Source organism: Crocuta crocuta, unplaced genomic scaffold, assembly GCF_008692635.1.
Source record: "Crocuta crocuta isolate KB4526 unplaced genomic scaffold, BGI_CrCroc_1.0 scaffold92, whole genome shotgun sequence".
NCBI classification, from domain to species: domain Eukaryota; kingdom Metazoa; phylum Chordata; class Mammalia; order Carnivora; family Hyaenidae; genus Crocuta; species Crocuta crocuta.
Window position 1 is genome coordinate 3,470,859 of NW_027528804.1, and position 24,251 is coordinate 3,495,109.

Consider the following 24,251-nt stretch of genomic DNA (forward strand, 5'->3'; position numbering starts at 1 on the left):
ATATTCACACAAGAAAAGATGATTTGTCCTGTTATCTCACATTATACACAAAAATCATCTCTGAATGGATCATATACAAATGTTAAGATCTAAAACTATAAAACTATCAAGAAAAAATATAGAATGAATCTTCACCACCTTGAAATAACTAATGATTTCTTAGAAAAAAACCATAATGAAGGGAAAAAATGATATATTGTACTTCAGCAAAATTAAAAATTTTTGCTCTTCAAATATATCATGAAGAAAGGGAAGAGACAAGCCAAAGACAGGGAGAAAATATATGCAAATAATATGTCCAGTTAAGGACTTGTGCCTAAAATATACCAATACTCTTACAATTTAATAAGAAGACATATAACCCAGTTTAAAAACAGAGAAAATAGGGGCACCAGGGTGGCTCAGTCAGTTAAGTGTCTGACTCTTGATTTTGGCTTGGGTCATGATCTCATGGTTCATGAGTTTGAACCCCACAGCAGGCTCTGCACTGACAGTGTGGAGCTTGCTTTGTATTCTCTCTCTCCCCTTCTCTGCCCTCCCTGATTGTGGCTGCTCGCTTCTCTCTCTTTAAATAAACAAATAAATAAATGAATGAATGAATAAATAAATGAATGAATGAATGAATGAATGAATGAATGAATAAATAAATAAATAAATAAATAACACTTTGAAAAATAAAATAAAAACGGAGGAAACAATTTGAAATCTACACAAAAGACTAGATATTGTATGATTCCATTTATACCAAATTCCAGAAAACTAAATCTATTGCAGGAGAAAATAGCATCGTGTTTGTCTAGATCGGGGTGTGGAACATGGGGGGACTGCAGTTAGAGGGAAGTTTTTCTCTAGGGTAATGAAAATGTTCTAAAGTTAGATTGTGTTAATGGTTACACAGGTAAAAACTTATGAATAATTATTGAATTGTGTACTTAACATGAGTGTATTTTAGGGAATGTAAATTATGATTCAATAAGGCTATTAAAAATATATCTCAACTGTAAGAAAACAATTCAATTTAAAAATGGGCAAATGGCTTGAATTTCACCAATGAAGAAATAAATATTAATGACGAGCACATGAAGATATCTAACATAATTATCCGTTAATGAAATGTGAATTAAACCCACATTGAGATACAACCACACGCACCACTAGGATTGCTAAAATCAAAACAAAAATACTGACAATATTATTTGCTGATGAGGATCTGGAACAAATAGAACTCTCATATACTGCTGGTATGAATGCAAAATGGTACAGCCACTGTAGGAAACAGTTTCATAACTTTTTTTCTCTTTTTTAATTGAAGTATAGTTGACATACAATATTATATTAGTTTCAGGTGTACATCATAGTGATTTCACATTTATATACATTGCAAAATGCTCACCAAGATGAGTGTCATTACTATCTGTCATCATACAACATTATTACAATATTATTGACTATATTTCCTATATTGTGCCTTACATCCTCATAACATATTCATTTTATAACTGGAAGTTTGTACCTCTTAATCTCTTTCTTCTAGCTCTCTCATCTACCTACCCACTTCCCCTTCAGCAACCATCAGTTTGTTCTCTATTTATGAGTGTTTCTGTTTTGTTTGTTTTATCTTTTAGATTCCACATATAAGTGAAATAATATATCTGTCTTTCTCTGTTTGACTATTTCACTTAGCATAATACCCTCTAGGTCCATCTATGTTGTTGCAAATGGTATGTTTTCATTTCTTTATTATTTTTTCTCCCCCATCCTTTTTTTTTAACAGTTGAGTAATATTCCATTGTATACATATACTACATCTTTATCCATTCATCTGTTGATGGACTCTTAGGTTACTTTCATATCTTGGCTATTATAAATAACACTGCAATGAACATAAAGGTACCTGTTTTTGTTTTTTCAAATTAGTATTTTTGTTTCCTTTGGATAAATATCCAGAAATGGAATTGCTGGATCATATGGTAGTTCTATTTTTAATTTTTTGAGACACTTCCATACTGTTTTCCATAGTGGCTGCACCAATTTACATTTTCCCCAACAGTGCACAAAGATTCCCTTTTCTCCACATCCTCACTAACACTTGTTATTTCTTGTGTTATTGATGACAGCCATTCTGACAGGAATGAGGTGACATCACAATTTCTTATAAAGTTAAATATACATTTATTATATGGTGCAGCAATCTCACTCTTCGTTATTTACCCTAGAGAAATGCAGGCTTTTGTTCATACTCATTTCTGTGCATGGGTGCTGTGGCAGCTCTATTCATAATTGCTCAAAACCAGAAACAACCCAAATATTTTTCCAAGGGTGGATGAACAAACAAACTTTGGTACATCCATACAATGCAATATCCTCAGCAATAAAAAAGGGCAGGCTTTTGAAGCACTCCAAAACTTAGATAAATCTCAGAGATGATTAGTGAAATTATCCAGTGTCAAAGTTTATACATTGTATGATTATGAACAAACTAGAGTGGTGGATGATAAATCAGTGATTTCCAGAACTTAGGCCAAGGAGAGGCCAAAGGTATAGCATGAGGGAAAAATTGTTTTGTGTTCTGATTGTGGTGGCTCTTAAATGAATCTATACGTACATTGAAAGTCTTACATTTGTATATCAATTAAAATCAGTTTTACTGCATATTAATTTTGAAATGAAATAAAGTTATGTAGTTGGAATTTAGATTCCCACACATCATAGAAATCAGATTTGTGATTTCTGATTATATTAGATATTCTTGGCATAAAAATATTTGCATGGAGGGGGTTATCACATAAACATTAATTCCCCCAGAAAAGATTGGCTGTGTAACTATCACAAGCATTAGACTTTAAGGCATGAAGTCATACTTCAAATATAGGAATAACATTTCATAATGATAAAAATAAATTCAACAGGACAGCATAACAAATCCTAGATTTGTATTAACATTGCTATAAAATATGCAGATCAAAATGGACAGAACTACAATGAAAAATACATTCCCATAGTTAGACTATCACATACTTTTCTCAGTAGCTGATAGAAAAGAAAACAAAGCAATGACTATTTAAAAAAAAAAACACCTAGTAAAGATGAGGAAGAATTGACCATGATTAATGAACTTGATATAACTACAGAGGAGACTTCATCACCTCGGACAATGTCAATGACTTTCTCCATCTCCATTTATTTTGAATCTTTACATATGTGGGGCTTGTTGGATTTTTTAGAACAACCTATCAGAGTGTTTTTCCCTGAAAATTAATAAATCAAGTAGAGGAACTGTATCCAACTAGCAGACGACTGGGAAATACTGTACAAAGTGTCAGTAGATATCCTTTTTTTTTATATAACTCCAGAGATTTGCAGGAACGGGTACATGTAAAGGAACTCAGAATGAGTTCTAAGGAACTGGTTATAGCAAAGGCAGGCTATATAGAGTAAATCAACAAAATAACAGAGCAATGAGAAAGCATATGAACATTCAGGCCTCACTACAAAATGAAGTTGTGGAAAAATAATCTTATCCTGCTTTATAGAAAGTTCACAGTTTTTCCACAGATACTAGGGTATACTAAGAAAATACAAATTCCCCACAACCTTGCCACTAAGAGACAACATTGATATATATTCTGGTTCATTTCTCATTTCCTTTTTCCTATTTTATTTATGCATATGTGTATTTATGCATATATCATTATATCATATTTTGTATATATTTAAATAATTACCTACATTCTCTTTAATTAATCTTTGAATATAAATATTTTCAAAACATTCTTAATCACCACATAATAGTCTCAAACATGCATAAGAAACTCTATCTGACCTATTGTAATGTGACAAAAATTGCAAACAATGAATCATTCTTTGCAACTTTACTTTCATGGATAGATACCTAGAGGTAAAATTGTGTCTAAAGTAATGAGCAATTTCAGTATATATATTACCAAATTGATTTCTAAAAAAGTTGTTCTAATTTCTATTTCTACCTGCTTCTCTCATTAGCACTGTATTAATATGAAATATTTTAAGTGAATGTGCATTTCTTTGATTATTGTGAAGATACATATATTTTCACTTGTTTATGTAATAGTTATATTCTTCTAAAATTTTTCATGGTTTTGCATTTTGCATTAATATTATCTTATTGATTTATCAGATTTCTTTATAAGTAAAAGTTATTAACCCTGTGTCTATCACTTATATTGAAAATAACTAAAACAGTTTGCTTGCTATTTAATTATGCTTTTGATTTTGAGGTTAAACTGTATAATGTTTTGGTTATATAGTTTCTAACAGTCAAATCAACTGACAGCTTTCTCTGTATTCTTCTGCTGCCCTGTTTCTTAGAAAATTTTTTCCTAGCTAAGATTATTTAATGATAATATTTTGTTTTTTCTTCATGGTTTAATTGTTATATTTCAGCGATTTATTTGATATTTATATTAGCACATAGTATAAAGTAAGACTCTAACTTGTTTTTTCCCAAATAATTAGACACATTCTGAATTTCTTATTTTGACTAATGTTTTAGTTTAATTCATAGTCAAAATTTAGTTTTGACTAATTTTCTTTGTATAATCTCATATGTATAGGAATTTCACTTTGTATACTCTTAACCCGACTTTGTTTTTGTTCAAGTTCCAAAGTTTCTCATTTATTATAATTTATAATATTTTCTCATTCTCATTAGCAATTTCCTGTATTATTCATTAATATCATTCATTAACAAACAGTTCTTGTTAGTCTAAGCAACTTATTCTCAAAAATTTTGTAGACTATTTTAGATTCTATTCAACTTGCACTGTGGTTTTACTAGAATTACATTAAGCCTTAAAAACAGTGTATACATTGTTTTGCTATTTAGTTATTTTTACTATCTATCTTGTTTTCAAACTCGTGTGTGCATGTGCTTGTGTGTGTGTGTGCATGAGTGCATGCATGTGTGTAAATTTATTTCATGTAGTTCTCACGTACTGTGTTTGGGGATAAATACTTATCATGTTAAGAAAGTATCACATATTGTAGTTCACCAAGAATTGTATTAGGAATGATTGTAGTTCACCAAGAATTGTATTAGGAATGTGTATTATCTTGCATGCATTTCAAACTTTATTTAGATGATTATTGACTTTTTTTTTTTACATCATATATAGTTTCTGATATTCAGCTGTTCTTATGTATCTGGGTTGTCTTTCCTTGCAGATGTTTCCTTTCTCGCATATTCCTTTCCCAGTCTATTTGCAAAGGTATATGATTTGTATCTCTGACAAAGTTACTTTTTTAAAGTTTTCATTTAAATTCTATTAGTCAACATACAGAGTAATATTAGCTTCAGGTGTACAATACAGTGATTCAACCCTTACATATGACACTTGGTGCTCATCACAAGCGTGCTCCTTATCCCCATCAGCTATTGAACCCAACCCACCACTCTCCACCTCTCTGGTAATGTTCTTTACAGTTAAGAAGCTGTTTCTTGGGTTGCTTCTCTTTTCCCTTTGCCTGGTTGTTTTGTTTCTTAAATTTCACATATGAGTGAAACCATATGGTAATTGTCTTCCTCTGACTGAATTATTTCACTTAGTACAATACATTCTAGCTCTATCCATATCATTACAAATGGCAAGATTTTATTCTTTTTTATGACTGAGTAATACATTAGTTATATTTGGTGAATAGAATGGTCTATATGTGTCAAGTAGTGAAATAGTGTGCAAATATCTGAGAGAAGAGTATCTATTTATTACCAGACTAGGCAATTAGGTTGTGATATTTGACATATAAGCAATTATCACTTTACGAAGTATTAGGGAGACATCATATTGACCATGCAAATTGAAACTGCAAAGTATCTTAATAATCAATGAGAAAAATGATGAATTTTCTGTGACCTTTAAAAATTTCTGTCAAAAATTTAAAACTTTCTTACTTTCAGTTACAATACATAAAGAAATGAAAAAATAGTAAGATGACAATTTCATACAGTGTAATTTTAAACATTAGATATGTTAAAAATTGATTTTTTAAAAAAATATAAGCATAGTGGGACTTCTGGTTTCTGGTTCTGTATGGAGGAAGATTGGAAGTTACTACTCCATTCTAACAAGTAAAATGGTACACAAACTGAAAAATGAACAACTTTTCTTGGATCTGTAAGAGAAAGGAGGATGCAGTGCTCCAAAGATTGGGAAGACAGATAGGCAAATATCTGAGCAGAGGCTCACAAGCAAAAACTCTGTTGGAACTAGAGTTGGGTAGGAAAACCTGAGCTATAGTAGATGAATTGCTGGGAGCCCAGAGTGGACATGACTGAGAGTTAAAGACTTCCCTTATGAATGGGTCCCCCACAATATCATCAGATTTATATCCAGGAATTTGACCATGTTACCTCATTAATTATCGGAGGAACACCCCCTCATTCTCTGGAAGGGAAAGGGACCATTTTGAAATGTATCATAGACTGTTCTTCTTAGCAAGGCCTGCCCTCAGGGAAAATTAGCTAGTCAGAGCCTAAACAGACAGTGCTATCAGAGTCCAACTGTCCTAGAGGAAGCATATTGCCAAGTCCAGCCCCATATAGCAGTTCCAAGTAGGGGAAGAGAAGTATCCTGCTCTAACCCACTCTAGCCATCCTGGCCCATCTCAGGGGGTATTAAAAAAAAAGAAAGGAGAAAAATACTTGTGAAGTTCACAGGCCAGAAGCATATGCTCACTCACACTGAGACCATGATAGGACTCTAGATACCTGCCCTTTCCTCATACTTCACCACAACATACAGTTAACATGACTTAGTAACTGTAATTTTAGCCATGTTCTTGAGAGGACTGATATTATATAACTAAATCTGGTAACTGAAATTTGTGCAAAGTATAAATTGGTAATCTATGTATACAAATATTTATTATTTATTTATGTATTTAATCCTTAGCATGTGTATTCTGTTTGTGAAGTGCTAAAGCTATAAAATTGGTATCTATTTATATGTCTTTAAGCAGATCTGTTTCACTCCTGTTCATTGAAGATATTTATCAGCAATGGTTCTGTGACTAGTGAATGAGGATTGCCAGTAATTTCTTGGATAAGAAAAATATTTTAATCTATTGTTTTTTACTTTTTTATTTTATTTATTTATCTTTTTTTTTTGTTTTGAGAGAGAGGGCATAAGTGAGCAAGAGACAGAGAGAGGGAGAGACAGAGAATCCCATGAGGGGCAGAGAAAAAGGGAGAGAGAGAGAAGTAAGGCTCACCTGAAACAGGACTTATGCTCACCCGAGGTAGGACTCAAGCTCATCAAGGCAGGTTCAAGCTCACCTGATGTGGGGTTCAAGCTCACCCGATGTGGGGCTCAAACTCATGAACTGTGAGATCATGACCGGGGCTGAAGTCAGATGCTTAACTGACTGAGCCACCCAGATGCCCAAAATCTATTTTTTTTAAATAATATTGGATTATACTCATTTTGTTGGATTCTGAAATACTAGAGCCTGCAATATGAAATTAGGATTATGTAAATCTTTGTTGAAAAGATCTTGAAAATATTTTGATTTAAGGAGTAAAATATTTTAAGCTATGAAAACATGATGCATAGCTTAAGAATTCTGAATTTATTTTATACCATGTAGTTAGCTTATTGGGAGAAACTATCTACATATATCCATTCAATTTGGAGGTATAAAAATCAATACACATGGTAATATGCCATCTTTTAAACATAACAGGTTAATTCATCTGAGAATTCAGAACTTATTAATAGTACTTATCCAACATAAAGACTCAATTTTGTGAGTATTTCGTTTTCTTCAAAATTGTTCCTTTGCCTATTTGAAAATCTCCAAGTCTTTTTCTTCATAGATAATTCAGCTTAATATTGTAATCATGCATTAGGTTGGTAGAATATTTAAAATGTTTTGTTTTTATTTAAATATTAACTACTCATAGTCAATTTATTAGGAGATATTTTCTATTCTTTTTTACAATGAACTTTAAAAATGCTTCTATAATTTCGATTATTTTCTGCTCTAACACTCTACATGTGCTTCCCCCTATGATGTGTTCTCACGGTTACCACGAACTTTATTATCCATTCATTCACCTGAAATATAGACCTAGCCTGATCCTTATGGAACCCAGTAGGATAGACAGGCAAAAAATAATCAGCAATGAAGATGAGCTAATTATATGGTATTTTAGAAGGTGACACATGTGATACAGAGAGAATAAAACAATTTTAAGTAAGGTAGTCATGATTCAGATGTAGTACAGGGAATGAACAATGTGACTATCTGGAGAAAGTGTATTTCATATGTGTGTAAGATCCTGGGGGCATCTGGGTTCCTCAGTTGTTTAAGAGTCTGACTCTTGATTTCATCTCAGATAACCATGATCTCATGGTTCTTGGGATTGAACCCTGTATCAGTTTCTGCACTAGCAGTGTGGTGCCTGCTTAGAATTCTCTCTCACACTCTCTTTCAAATATAAATAAACTTTAAAAAAGATAATGTAAAAATCTGAAGTTGAAATATGCCTAGTATATTGCTGAAACAGAGGAGACTAGTGATGGTGGAAACGTAAGATGCAGGAGATAAGATCAGAGAGTAACAAAGGACCAGTTACTACAAATTCTTACAGACCATTGTAAGAACTTTGATTTCCACCCTGAGAGAACTGGGGAACCACTGGAGAATTTGTTGAAGGGGGAATGATCAGATTCATTATTAACAGGATCACTTTAGTGGTTGCATGTAGAACAAACCAGAGAAACAAGAGTGAGAGTAGGAAAATGGGTTAGGTGAGAAACGAATTGACTCAGTCTAGGGAAGTAGCAACAGAGATCTTATGAAGTGATTAGATTCTACGTATATTTGGAAAATAAAGGTGCTAGATTTGCTGATGGATTGGATATGGAGTATGAAAGAAGACATGAGGCAAAAATACTTCCAAGAGTTTTGACCTGAGACTCGGATTTTCACCTCAGAAGGCTGCAGTAGTAAGCTTGGAGGAATATCAGTAACTCAGTATGGATGTAAATTCTGGGGCTATCTCAGTCTCAGTAAAGTCTGAGATGCCTTAGACATCTGAATAGTGAAGTTGAATAGGTTGTTAGATTTAAAATTCTTAAATACAGCTGAAGGGTTCAAGATAGATATATTAATTGGTTTCATTAGGGTATGGGCCATATCTATCTTGTTTATTCAAATGTGTACCATACCTATACAATGTTTAGTACTTGGAAGGCACTCAAGGAATATCTGCTGAGTGACTACAAATATAGTGAGTTATGTGCTGGTAAATGTTTAACTACAAGCACTCTGAGGAAAAACAATCAAACTAAACAAAACTTCTGATTTTTAGTGTTTTTAGATTTTCGAAGTGTAAATTCCTACCATGATTTCAAGCTACAAAAGCAACATCACTAAATGCAGAGTTGAGAATAAATGTGTGTAATTGATTCCCTCTAGCCAGCTCTTGAACACCGAGCCTGCTCTTGCTTAGTGATATAATCATATACATATTTCCTTACTTTACAGGTGTGCATAAAAGTGAATTTTAAATAACCTTGACACTTGGGCAGATGGGAAGGAAAATATCTCAGAGAAGATAAAAAAGCTCAAAATGAAGGATTTAAGCAAATATTTAAAAACCTATGTCACATACCAAACTAAATTTATCCTTATACCTTTAGCCAGGCTTTTAAATTATTCCACACAGCTGACATATCATTATACAATTCCTGGGAAAAAAACTTCACAGCCTCTAAAATAATCTATTATAATGTTAACAGTACTCTCTTGCCAGAGATTTCTTCATAAATTTGAATTCAGCCTAGAAACTGTGTTTAGTAATGTTGCCATAATACATCTACCACAAGAATGTCTGTACAAAGGTTAATCAAGTTGTTGTTCTATTCTGGAGTCAAAGTGTTTGGCATATACCTTAGAGTCACTATTGGTTCTTTAAAACTATGTATTTTAATTAGTATTTTAAAAGTTTGTATTGTGGTAAAATATACATAAAATTACCATTTTAACTATTTTTTAAGTTTATTTATTTTGAGAGAGAAAGAGATAAAGAGAGAGAGTGAACTGGGAAGGGGCAGAGAGAGAGGGAGAGAGATTCCCAAGAAGGCTCCATGCTATCAGAGCAGAGCCCAATGTGGGGCTTGAACTCACAAACCATGAGATTATGACCTGAGCTGAAAGCAAGAGTCAGATGCTTAACCGACTAAGTCACACAGGCACCCCTGTTTTCTCTTGTTTTAAGTGTACAGCTCAGGTATTAAGTATATTCATATTGTTGTGTACCCTTCACCACCATATCTCCAGAACTTTAATTATTTGTTTCATGTAAAAGGAGTGCATTTTGTTATAGATAATTAAAAAAGAAGAGTACAAAGCAGAATAAAATTATTGAAGGTCTCACCATTCAGAGCAAGTCAGTCTTACTGCACATATAGAATTATGTCAGACTGTTAAATCCATAGTCTAAAAATTCTTCATGTGTTAGACATCCTGTTGAGTCTAAAATGGGATTCAGACTCTGTGTCTAATGAAGTGGTGGGTCTGCAAACCCCAATTGTCTATTTTACAGCATTTATTTAATGTACCAGTGATCAAACCTCAATAAATATGATTTATGTTCTGAGTGATGAGGCATGGAGAAGAGGATATCTGGAGAATTCCTCATCTTGGACATATCATTTATTGCTGAGCCCCAGGGACAGAGAGTTGCAAGTAGAAGATGAAGGAATATTAGTCATTAAGAAATTGTTAATGGAGCAAAGATTAGAGACAAGATCATTCTTCTAAGTTCTCTTTTCAACACAAATGGTCATAACAAAAATTTCAAGCCGAGGGCAAAGTTTGTGACTTATGAGTTTTGCAGATTTAGATGCAATTTGCCTGAGACAACAATCTGGAGCAGGACATGGCTTCCCCCTCCAGAGGAACTGTTATGCTCTGGACCAATGTGAGGACACTTCTTTTCTTTTTTCGCTAGTGGGGGATGGGGAGAATAGAAACGCTAAAGAGGACTACTGATGAGCTATGGTCAGATCTCCCTAGGGACTCTGAAATCATTGGAGACTAGCAAGAAGTGGTTTATAAGTAAAGGTTATAAAACAAAAAAAAATTTTTTTTGGATATTTATGCTAATGTTACGACAATTTATACATGTGTACCTGGAGACTTGATAGCATTGATGTTGTATTCAAACATGTGATTTTTAAATTTCTACATGGAATTTCATTTTTAGATGCCTCATTTTTTATTTGATCATAATCTTTTGTTGGGATTTTAATGTTTTAAGTTCTTTGAATTTTGGTTTAAAAAATATCCTTGAATATATTGGCAAATTGAACTCCTGAAAATTTTTGAATAAATATACACAACTATTAGGCTAAACCATATAAAACAGTAATTGACACTTTAAATTATAAAAAATGGCAATTTCATAAGGTTCAGCCTAAAATGTGTAAAAATGCCCCTGTTCACTACGTACCAATGTCTGCCAATTTTAATATATAAAGATTTATATCTCATTACTTTAATTTCCATTTCTTTAATTACTGTTCTAATTCATTTATTCAGCAGTCTGGATTGTGTGTTTACTGTGTGCAAACCAGTATGACAGACTTAAGTATAAAAAGAGCACTAAGATCAGAATCAAACGTGTCTTCATGGAGTTTACAAGTCTATTAGAGGAAATTATTAATCACATATTCTTAAATATAAATATGAATTTTAACACGTGAAAAATGCTATGACTGACATGCGCTAAGAGAGTCTAAAAAGGGACATCTATTTAAATTGAGAGGCTCATAGAAGGTTTCCCTGTGAAAGTGACATTTGAGCTCTTATCTAATAGAAGAGTACATTTAGTTTATGGGGAATTGGCAGAAGGCAATTTGAAATGGTAAACCGTGTTCAAAGACTTTGTGGCAAAAATATAGCATCATACATTCAGGGACTTGAAAGAGGATAGGAGTGGCTGGAACAGAGACTAGGCCAGTTGAGTTATGGTATGAGATGAAGTGGGACACGTCAAGGGATCAGTCATTATTGTCTGGATTAAGAATATTCTTTTTCTCACATGAGCAATTGGAAAACACGGTAGGATTTTAAGCAGGGGTGAAGAATCCTGTTCTTAGGTTGTGAAAGCATCATTCTTTGTTAAAATAAGACCATGATGGTCGCTTGGACTTGGGAACTGGGGATAGAGGCAGAGAAAAGGTAATAGATTTGGGAGCTATTTGAACAACTGAATGGATGCTTGTGCTGTGTGTTGAAATAGGGAAACACTGGAAGAGGAAAAGGTTTAGGGGTAAGACAACATGTTTGGTGGAGTTTAAAGAGCTTTTCAGACATCCAGGTGAAAATCTCAGGTAAGTAATTGAATATACATGACTAGAGCTTGAAGAAGGTTTAGATAAAGGATTTTCAATTGTGAGCCATTTACTTTCTGAGTTTCAAACCAAATATATGTATTATTTATTAAAAATTAGAGAATATTACAGAGTAAGACAAATTTCCAATTTGCATATCAAATAACGTCTAGTATTCATAATTTGTTCAATAAATGTTTAGTAGTTGTTAAATTGAAAATGACATAATAACTTTGGGTGCCTGGGTGGCTCAGTCAGTTATGCTTCTGACTTAGGCTCAGGTTAGGTCGTATGGTTTGTGGGTTCTAGCCTCACATCGGGCTCTGTGCTGACAGCTGGGAACCTGGACTCTGCTTCAGATTCTGTGTCTCTCTCTCTCTCTCTCTGCTCCTCCTCTGCTTGTGCTCTGTTTCTCTCTCAAAAATAAATATATATTAAAATATTTTAATGACATAGTAATGTGACATTATTTTAGTAATTTAAGGAAGGACATCTATATTTATGCATGTATATAATTTACTATGCACGAGAGTGTGGTATATACATTCATGCATATATGTATGTTGAGAGTTGGAATTTTGGAATTTTTGCACTGTGCATATGTGCCCTTAAAATGGATGAGTGACAAAATACATTGCAATAAAAGACTGGTATAGAGGATAGATAAGGACCAGAGATTGGCGGCTGGAATAAAGATGATTTGGAGAGTTTTAACTATATATTACAACTTTGAGTTAAATATACTTCTCAAGGTATATCCAAAGTTCAGGTGAGGAAAATACTTCTGGCAGAAATGTGCTTTATCTCCTCTTGTAATTTCTTCGGTGAATCAAATCTGGCCACCTGGAAACTGTTCAAATACATATTTGGTACCCTGAAGATTTCATTCACTGAATTCTGCTTTGGCAGCTGCCTCTAGCTCACCCAGAGGAACACCTAACAAACACCTGTAGGAAAACTGCTTTTGTATTTGTGACAGTGTGGTTGAGGACAGTGTCCTCTTTATTACCCATGCAAAGAATTTCTTGAAACTCAATACTAGAAATCCCTTAGCCTTTAAGGAATGTGTATGTATAGTTTTCATAGACAGCGTGAACCATATTACTAATTGTATTCTTTCACTTGTGTATCAAGAGTCTCAGACATATTTGATGTTCAACTTCATAAATGATTAGGACTCTTTGCCCATGTTTCAACTTCACCCTAATTTTGTTTGTATTTTCTCTCTTTATTTTCTCCAGTCTTAATTTTTCATTCAATTATATCTGTCTATCGATTGTTATGCGTCTTTATAATCCAAAAGAAAACCAATTCAATAATAGCAAAAATTGGGAACTCATTATTCAAAAGTGAAAAATAAAGCCATGGGTTTAGATGAGTTTGCTTGGGGAGAGAGAATAAAGTTAGGACAAAATCAGGCCCAGGATTTAGCATTGACGAACCTATGTATTTAATCACTACAGAGAGGCAGAGAAACAGAAATCCAAACATGGAAGACAGGCTAAGGAGGAAGGAGGGGACCAGGGAAACTGGAAGCCAAGAAGCAGTAACCATGTGATAGGCATACTACTGAAAAATCAAGGAAGTTGGGGACTGAAATACCCTCTGGGTTTCACAACAAGACTCTCTAGATAGTGTGTTGGGAGACAAATTCAGATTTGAGTAGCTTGAGGAGCAAATAGCAGGTGAAGAAATGGAGATACAGAATGGAACAGCCCATAACTTTATGTTTGTTAGACATTTTAGTTTTTCTTATATCAACTTTCTGTTTATGTCTTTCATTCTTTTTATATTAGTGTTATATCTTTTTAGTGTTTAAGAATGTGTTATATATTTTAAGGTCTTGTTTTTACACTAGGTCTGTTAAATATTCTGCAAACTCTTTTTCAACATATGCTTTCCCATTATGGTGAATGTAACCTTAATATCAACTGGAGTTCTGCTAGTTATATAAGAGTGCTTGTGATGACATGCTATGATGATCTGATGTTTTACCCATTCAATTAATGTACCTTTATTGCTTTCACTATGTGCTCATGACTGATTTTATAAGAATTTACACTATATGGGCACCTCGGTGGTTCAGTAGGTTAAGTTTCTGACTTCGGTTCAGGTAATGATCTCACTGTTGGTCTGTTTGAACTTCACGTCAGGCTCTGTGCTGACAGCTGAGAGCCTGGAGCCTGCTTCAGATTCTGTGTCTCCCTTTCTCTCTGCCCCTCCCCCACTCACGCTTTGTCTCTGTCTCTCTCTCTCAAAAGTAAATAAACATTTAAAATATTTTTAAAAAATATCCATGCCAGGTGTGTCCTTGGATTTCAAGAATATAAAGTATGTTTTGCCATCTTGTTAATGTTTTTGGACTATTAAATAAAATATACTGAATTAGTTCCTTAAGGTTTCTAGGTAAGAAACAGTGAATTTCATTTTGAAAATTCTTTAATTAAATATTCTAATCAATACTGGCCTATAAGCTTGGAAATTGTCTATATATGTTAATAAACCTTCCTAGAGTTTCTAACTTGATCTCAAAAATACACTTAGAAAATGCAAGAAAACATTTTCTATTTTTTAGTATTCCCACATATCAAGTGGTATATGCCATAAATGAATGAAATAATAAAAAATAAAATAAAATGGCAATATTTTTATATTATATTAATTTTCTAATATCTACATTCTCAATTGAAACAAAGGTAATATATATGTAAGATGTGTTTATTATACATGTAAGAGATGTAATATATATGGTTATATAATTTATATGGTATAAGTACTAAATTCTAATTTAAATGAAGGTAATAATTTTGTCTAATTAAACTCTTCAATCATCAGAATTCCTTAGAAGCCATAATAGTGTAGAGGCTGAGAGGAGCACAGGCTCTTGAGTGGATTACAGTGATTTGAATCTTGGGTTTATTGTATGATCTAGGGAAAGCTTAGCATCTTTTAGATAACTGTTATATTTAAATGTTAAAATTCAAAATGGCAAATTTGGGAAGGATGGTGAAGAGAAACAGTGACCTTATTGGGAAATAATTCCTGTGTGTGTGTGTGTGTGTGTGTGTGTGTGTGTGTATGTTATGAGTATGTAGGGATGCTGAAGTAGCCCTCTAGGTGAGAGGTAACTGTGTAAAACTGAGCCAATAAAAACAGTTTTGCAGAGATTTCTAATAAAGCAGAAGGTAACGTGTCTCAGGACAAGACCAGAACCTGTGACCACATTTTACAAAAAAAAGGAAAAAAAAGTGGAAATAGAAAGCAAGCAATTCTTTCGGTGTAGAATGAGTACCAAACACTTAAAGAAAAATGCAATGCTTTTTACTCAACAAAATGTGTGACCCTTACCTTGAGCTTCTCCATTTATGAAATATAGGTATTCATTAAGGGAATATCTACAGTCAGACCTAAAATTACTAAGTTCACAGGAGATTGCAAGCATTTTGCTGCAGTTGAAGAAAAGCCATTAGCGTCTGAGTCAAAGCTGAAATAGTTTTCAAGCTCAGAGGATCTTTTGATTTTACGCAGAGGGACAGAATGAGTTAAATATGTTTTCTATTGAGGCTGGAGGGATACAATTCAGTTTATATTAAATGAGGATAGAAAACACAATTCAATAAGACAAGTGTTCACATTGCAGTTTAAATGTTGTATTCCTTTATCAATAAGGACTAATTAGGGAACTAATAACCTATATGATTGTTTCAATAAAGCATTAATTATACAGGAAAATATAATTTCTGTGAGTAGATACCGTTACCTATGTTCTATATGAAGTGGGGAGTCCATGCAACCATAATCAAAGGCACCAAGACTCACTGAAATATGTCTTAGGAGATCAACCATGTAAACTTGAATCTATAAGGTAACTGCAAATACCACAGGACTACTTTTTCCAGTTCATGTTTGATAAGACACTGGTGCAGAAAGAGTCTGTGGAGCGGTAAACTTTGGAGATTCTGATAACTTACATTTCTATAGTCTGTGATTCTAAAAATTCTTAGGGAGGTTTTTCTATATTTCTGTATTTCTTTTCATCAGTGGCCTGCCCAAATAATTACTATAAATAACAGTTTTTAAAAAGATTTTCAGAATCTGAGGTGAGCATGCTTCAAGTTTTGTTGCAAATTGCATGCTCCATAAATTTTGTATTGTTTTGGTGATTAAATAATGCTTTCTACTAAAGAAATCATAAAGAATAAGTAGTGAAATACCCATTCATTTCAAACCAGTGACTGAAATAGCATTACATTATCAATTAAAATAACTCCAAGACCACTTCAGATTTTGTGTAAATGGAAAAATACCCCTTTTTTTACCCCTTAGACATGAAACATCAATTTCACACACACTAACTTTTCATCAAATTTCATAATGAATTATTAATATTTCAAGAAGAATATTCAAGAGAATTTTATAACATGATATGCTAACGCCCCTCCTGATCACATTAAAAATCACATGCTTACAAGGAATGAAAAAAAAATAAAGGAAAGGAACCCAAAACAAAACAAAAAAAGGAAGATGCTCAGACCAAAGGAACATTCGTTTCTATCTTGGTGAAGCAAGATTAGAGGCAATTTCTCCTGATCTTCAACTTGGAGCTGAGTTTTCAGTTCCTTCTTTATACTCACTCTGACCCCACAAAAGTGAGAGAGTGAGATACATATGGAAGATCAATCAGAAATAAAGGAAAGATTAGCAATTCCAGAGTCTTGAAAAATGTGATTTTGTGCTTATTTATCCTCGTTAGTAGCAACTAATCTTTGCTCCTTCAATTTAATATTCTAAGCCTAGCATGTAAAAGTAGTTCTTCAAGATTTATGTTTTCAATACTTTTGTGCTCACTGCTTCAAAATAGTAAATACAGAAGATGAATTTATGGAAAGAATTGGTTTTTGTCTTAATTTTTTCTCATAATAGTGGCTTAATGTAGTGAGACTGTTGCATCTCATTTTATTTTAAAATAGTTTCATTAATAAAGAAAGAAGCACACTTTTCACAGTTGACAACATTGAGTCTTGAAGTTAAAGTCACATTACCCCCACACATCCCTCATTAAGTTGCCAATCACAAAACAGGGACTCCAGATCTGGGATCAACTGGTGGTGTGGATTTTTTAGAATAAGATTGAATTGAAGTATAGACAACTTTCAATAATAGGTAGGGGACTACCATTGTCTTAACACAAGTATGCATAGTTCACAATATTCAATAGGAGAGAGCAAATGCATACAGACAGTTTAAAAGCTTAGATATGAGAGTAATACTGGCGTTTCTTTTAATTGCTTAAGAGTCTCAGAATCCCCACTGTAGATGGGGGAACATTCTTAAAAAATGACCTTAAGAATTTTAAGCATTCTTAAAAACAACTATATATAAAGTGCTGTCTTGTTTTGTAACCATTTATTATTTGGAATTTTTCCCCCCATTATCTGAAAATTTGGTTGTATGTCATCTCCCAGGCACAGGGTCTACCCAGCTTATAGCGTCCCCAGATTATTAAAAGTGAAATTTCACCCAAGACACTGTAGAAATTTCCAGCATACGGCAATCTTTGGGAGGAGCATTATTACTTCTGATGGATGCTCCGTGACTGGGAGGCCAAACCACTACTGGCTTTGGAGAAACGATAGGGAATAGGATGGGTGGGGATGAGGACCAGCAGACCAGAGAGAGGAAGGAAAGATGAAGGGTGACTCATCGTCCATTTCTCGGACAGAATACTGACTAACAGAGAGAAGGAAGACCAAAAAAGTACATTTTACAGAGAACGCAAGTTTTGCGGCAATTGCTTGAAGCCATTTGGGAAAACTTACTTGTATTAAATGTTTCTAGCTGAGTTTGTCCTACTTGGAATGACAGATTTTACCTATCTCCCTCATTGGTCTTCTCTGTCCCTCCAGATGCCATTAACAGAGATTAGGGGGTTTGGGGGAGACTGGGGGGGGGAGCAGAAACTGGTTCAGCCAGTTGGGGGACCACCAATGTGTTAGTGACTTCTTTCTCCAAGAGCTCTTTCCTAGTCCCTTTCCTTTCATTAAATCCATCTTGTCACCATGTCATTGGTAACCTTGTCCCACTGCCCAGCTTTTCTCTCTCCCTTCTCCCTCCTTCCTCCCTATTCTCTCCTCACCTGTCCACCGCAATGGCCGTCATAGAGTAGATGCTGGCGAACACCGCCGTGATGGGAAAGAAGTTCTGGAAGCGACAATAGTTGGCGCCGAAGTACCACTCGCTGTGAAGCGCATAGATGAAGTTGACCAAGGTGTTGAAGGCAGCCATAGAGGCGTCGGAGAAAGCCAGGTTCACGAGGAAGTAGTTGGTGACGGTCCTCATGCGCTTGTGGGCCAGGATGATCCAGATGACGATGAGATTCCCGAACACCGCCACCGCCACGACCACGCCGTACGCTAGGGACCAGAGCGCGATGCGCCAAGACGGCTGCACGAACTGGTTGGTGAGATTGGCCCGGGGCTGCGAAGGCGCCGGCGAGGCCGCGGGCAGTCCCAGCGCAGAGGCCGAGGCCGAGAGGTTGCCAGCTTGGATCAGCAGGTGCAGCCACTCGGGCTCAGCCACCCCCGGGGCGGCCCCAGCCGCCAGCGCAGCCCTCAGGTTCGCGGAGTCCGCGCCCGCGCTGCTCGGGCGGTCCGTCCAGCTCGCGGCTGCGGGGAGAGACCCCATCGAGGCGAGTCTGCAGCCCCGATCGCCCCCCTCACCGACGCCAGCCGAAGTTCTCCGCTTCCAGGTCCCTGTGCTGCTGGGCGGCCCTCGGCCCCGCCGGGAAGCAAGGTAGAGAGGCGACCGCAGCCCTTGATGGTTAAGAAGCGCTTTGAGCCAGCAGGTGATGGGTAACAGGGGAGCCACTTTCTCCGAGGAGTTCGCGGCTCTCGAAGGCAGGGAGGGTGAGGCCGTGGAGAAGGGAGGGTGAGGAGCTGTCACCAGGGCGAACTCCGGGAGCGCCCTGCGCGAGTTCGCGGGCACTGGCTGGAGCGCCGAGGTTCAGGCGCTGCAGCGGGCTTTATAGTCTCGTACAGTCCCCGCTTCGGTGACGTTGTGGGGGCTGCAGAGCTGACGAACCCCTTCGAGGGCTACGATTGCTCTCCTTTCCCCAGCCGCGCCTTTTGCATTTCATTCATTCGCTACTCGTAGCCACGCAGCAGGAGCTTCGCGGGGTGAGAGCTCGGGAAAGGCTGCACCTTCTCAGCTGTAATTAAAATCTGTACAAGATTGTTTTTCCTCTTTTAATTTCAAGATATTTTACTGAAGTCTGTGTTCTTCTATTATGGGCTGCTTTTTTCTAAACCCGTTAAACCACCCCTAAGGCGAAGGCTCCACGCAGAGAGATTTGTCAGAAAGAGCTTGTGTGGGTATCACCTGCCGCAGGATGGGGGCACAGCTAGACGCGCATTTTGTTAGGGGGTCACTGGCTTTTGGAATTTCTCTCCACTTGCTGCTTGTGTGTTTCTGTTCTCACTTAGCAGATACCTTTTCCTCTCACTCCCATTTGCAAAGTCTACCCGTTTCTCCTCTTCCAATTTCTGTCACCAGAAACCAGTCTCCTCCGCCTTCCTCCCTGGCTGAGGTAACTGTTTCTCCCGGAGGATTCTGCTCATGTCGGAAAGCCATTACTCACTGAGGATAGATCAGAAATCCCGAGATGCAGATTTCCTTGAAATACGATGAGGAGACTTGCATCTTTTCATTTCTCTGGTGCGAACGTATCTCGTAAGCAACTTAAACAGATCCATTTGGTTACACGGCTTTGGACATTTGGCGCCTTCGTTGTTGGGCCTGACATGAGGACGCATTGATAAGGTTGAATGACAGTAACCTTCGTTTTCTGCGCAGACCAGAGGGCCTGACTTTTGAGCTTTGGCTGGGAGCATGTGAGCAGCAGGGCTCTGTGAAGGACAAGCCAGAGGAAGTGCTCTGTGCTTAGATGGATGTTACAGGCAACTTATCAGTATGCTCCAGAGCAGTAACTCTTCTTTATTACTTTCTTGGGGTCAGGAATAAAAGGATTTAGGGTTAAACATATTTTAGCAACTCTCCCCAAACACTGAACTCTTTGAACCTCAGTTTCCTCATTTGAAAACGAATATTTAAAAACTCAAATTTACAGAGTAATTATGGAACAAGTAGTTTCAACAGACTTTAAACAACAGGGGGCAAGAGGGAGACCTTAGTAAATGTTAGCACCCTTTGCTCTTGTTATTTCATCTAAACATTTTCAAGTAAAATAGACTAGCGTAGCAAGTTTTTCTTGCTTCCAGAAAACATCGTGTATGACTTGTGAACATTCTGTTTTCTTAGTTTCCTGGTGTAGAACATATTTCTCAAAAACTGCAGTGATTATTGTTTTTAAAAAAAATTTTTTAATGTTTGTTTTTTAAGAGACAGAGCATGAGCAGGGGAGGGGCAAAGACAGAGGGGGACACAGGATCTGAAGCAGGCCTCAGGCTCAGAGCTATGAGCACAGAGCCTGATGCACAGCTTGAACCCATGAACCGGGAGATCATGACTGGAGCTGAAGTTGGAAGCTTAAACGACTGAGCCACCCAGGCGCCCCACTTCAGTGACTTTTGTACAAACAGACCTAGGATGACTAGTGAAGAATATTGTTTTCCTTATTATAGTTCTTATGACAAACAAGATAGTGTGTAGAAATAATTGGAAGCAACCTGATAATAAATATATTGACACAACTCTGCTTCAAAATAAATGCATGCTGAAAATGATAATTATCAAAAGTTTTTATTTTCTATTTCTTCTCAGTAAGGCCTATGAAAATATATGATAAATCATAAGTGAATTTGATAGAGATTCCAGATGTCCTGCTTATTAATTCTAAACTAAACCATATTCTTTTGAAGACAGATTATTTCTTTCTGCCAATTCACCACTTAGAAATTACTTGAGTTACAAATGAAAACCTCTTTCTTCTCTAATGAAATCAAGGAAGAATTTTGAAAAAAAATAATTTTTGAGTGTATGACATGTACCATTCATCAAATGACTCATGTGGTGGCTTGGTAATTATGCATATTGTGATCAAATATTTAAAGTTGTAAACTTGCCTACTTGTGTAGAAATCCATTCAGTTTACTCTGTTGCTTTACTTATCCATACAGAGTATCATTTCTGTGATTCTGCCTTTAAAAAAAATTTTTTTTAATGTTTTATTTATTTCTAGGAGAGAGAGAGAGAGAGACAGCGTGAGCAGGGGAGGGTCAGAGAGAGAGGGAGACACATACTCTGAAACAGGATCCAGGCTCTGAGCTGGCAGGCAGCACAGAGCCCGACGCGGGGCTCGAACCCACGAACCGCGAGATCATGACCTAAGAGAAAGTCGGACGCTTAACCGACTAAGCCACCCAGGCGCCCCTCTGTGATTCTGCCTTTTATTGGGCTTTTCCATGAGTAGAAATGATAAGAAAAACGTGATAATGATGGAATTAGAAGTTCTTAATAATAAAAGGGACTTAATGAGTTCTTTCAGAGGAAGAGAGGAATGCAGGGCATGGGTTTTCCTTTTAGAGCTGCAGTCCATAGAATCTATCTGTATTTCAGTAGAGGTTATTGTTCGTTTATTGCTTTAGTCATTCCCCCCATCGGTATTGAGTATACTTCTTCCAGGAGCTGTGCCAAGTACTAGGGATGTAGCAGGTAAAACGAAAGATATAAGCCAGGTATGAACCCTGTCCTCACTGAGCCTTTAGTCAAGCAGTATTTTTAACATTAGAGCAAGTATTATGAATAGTGGAATAGGAAGTAGAGGGAAAAATGGGAGTGTGCAACTGACCAGGGGTACGTGTTCACCGGATTCTGGATTCTGTCAACTTCTCTTATAGAATTTCTTTGTGAGGAAAAGATATATGCACCCCTCTGTTTACTGCAGCATTATTTACAATAGTCAAGATATGGAAGCAACCTAAGTGTCCATCAAGAGAAGAATGGCTAAAGGAGATGTGGTATATACATGCAATGGACTATTACTCAGCCATAAAAAATGAGAACTTGCCATTTGCAACAACATGGATGGACCTAGAGTATATTATGACAAGTGAAATGAGTCAGAGAAAGGCACATATCATGTGATTTCACTTATAAGTAGAATTTAAAAAACAAAACAAAACAACAAGAAAGCAGAAGCAGACCCATAAGTCTAGAGAACAAATTGTTGGTTGCCAGTGAGGAAAGGGGAGGATGGGCAAAATGGGTGGAGGGTAGTGGGAGATACAGGCTTGTTATGGAATGAGTAAGCCACACAGAGATGAAAGGTACAGCGTAGAGAATAACATCAATGGTATTGTAAGAGTGTAATACGGTGACAGATGGTAGCCACCCTTGTGGTGAGCATAGCAAAATACAGAGTTGTGGAATCCCTATGTTGTACACCTGAAATTAATATAACATTGTATGTCAACTACACTTCAGTTAATAAAAATTTCTTTGTGAGGATGAAATCAAATGCCAAAAAAAAATAGACTTATCAGTAGATTATGCATTGAAAAATGGGAAGGTTTAGAAGATAATGGCTAAGAAAGTTTTCTTAGCCTAATTCCTAAGACAATTTGATGAATAATCTGCTCATTATAGCTCCAGAATCTGAATCCTGTCCCTACCTGAGTACACGCTGCAGGTTTCTCAACCCCTTACCATAAGAAGTTCAAAAGTCTTAGCCTTGGACTCCTAAGGGAAGGAGAAGGGGTAGAGGAAATGTTAACATTCCAGAAGGCAGCTCTTAAGATCCTATACTCTTCCATTCAAAACTTGGGAGTGTGGCTTTTCTGCCTCCTTTCTCCTCCTCCCCAGTGCTGCTCAGGCTACCCCATGCTAGCTAGACCTCTGAGTGCCTGCTAAACTAACACCACCATCGTCTCTCTCCAACTGCCGTCTGTGATCATCTACCAGGATATCATCTGTCATGATGAAATGTTCTCTGACATCTACAAGATTCAAGAGATTGTGGACCTGCTGTGTCTGGGGGTGGAGAGGAAAATGGTCAGGAGGACAGTGGGTAACACTGGTGACTCACTCACTGGTGAACTGCTTTCACTGCAAGGCCCCAAGGGTGAAGGTACTGGAAGCACAGTAATCATTGGTGTTGAGATTGCTGTGAACCATCACTTGTAGGAAACCAGCTTCACAAAGGGGCCTACAAGAAGTCTATCAAAGATTATATGAAATCAATCAAAGGCAAACTTGAACAACGGAGGCCAGAAAAATAAAATCTTTTTATGACAGGGACTACAGAACAGGACAATCATATCCTAGCTAATTTCAAAAGCTACCAGCTCTTTATTGGTGAAAACATGGATCCAGATGGCATGGTTGCCCTGCTGGACTCCCACAAGGATGGTGTAACCCCATATATGGTCTTTAATGATGGTTTATTTTTTTTAATTAAAAATTTTTTTTAATGTTCATTTATTATTTTTGAGAGAGAAACAGTGCCAGCGGGGTAGGGGCAGAGAGAGAGGGAGACACAATCCGAAGCAGGCTCTAGGCTCTGAGCTGTCAGCACAAAGCCTGATGTGGGGCTCAAACTCACAAACGGTGAGATCATGACCTGAGCCGAAGTTGGACGCTTAACTGACTGAGCCACCCAGGCGCCCCTAGGAATGAAAAAATGTTAATGAATTTGGCTGTTACTTTGGATGTATCACCTATTGTCATAACTGGCTAATGCTCTTCCTCCACACAACACCAGAACTTAGACAAATGGGACTGATGTCATCTTGAGCTCTTTAGTTATTTTGACCTTGATTTATTTGGAGTGGAGACATTGTTTAAAAAAAATGTCATGTAGGTTGTCTAAAAAAATGCATTGAAACCAATTTGAGAGAATGCCTTTTAATTTAATAC

At 36.4% G+C, this 24,251-nt stretch overlaps 1 protein-coding gene and 1 pseudogene across 1 annotated transcript in view; one reads left to right on the forward strand and one right to left on the reverse strand.

Annotated features, from left to right (window-relative positions):
* TACR3 (tachykinin receptor 3) overlaps nt 1–19,064 on the reverse strand; it is a 78,865-nt gene extending 59,801 nt beyond the window's left edge. The window contains exon 1 of the mRNA XM_077755712.1: nt 18,517–19,064. Within this exon, the coding sequence (XP_077611838.1) occupies nt 18,517–19,064 (548 nt within the window). The remainder of the gene's footprint in view (nt 1–18,516) is intronic.
* Nucleotides 19,065–23,249: 4,185 nt separating this feature from the next.
* On the forward strand, nt 23,250–23,806 carry LOC144224649 (translationally-controlled tumor protein-like; annotated as a pseudogene).
* The last annotated feature ends 445 nt before the right edge of the window (nt 23,807–24,251 follow it).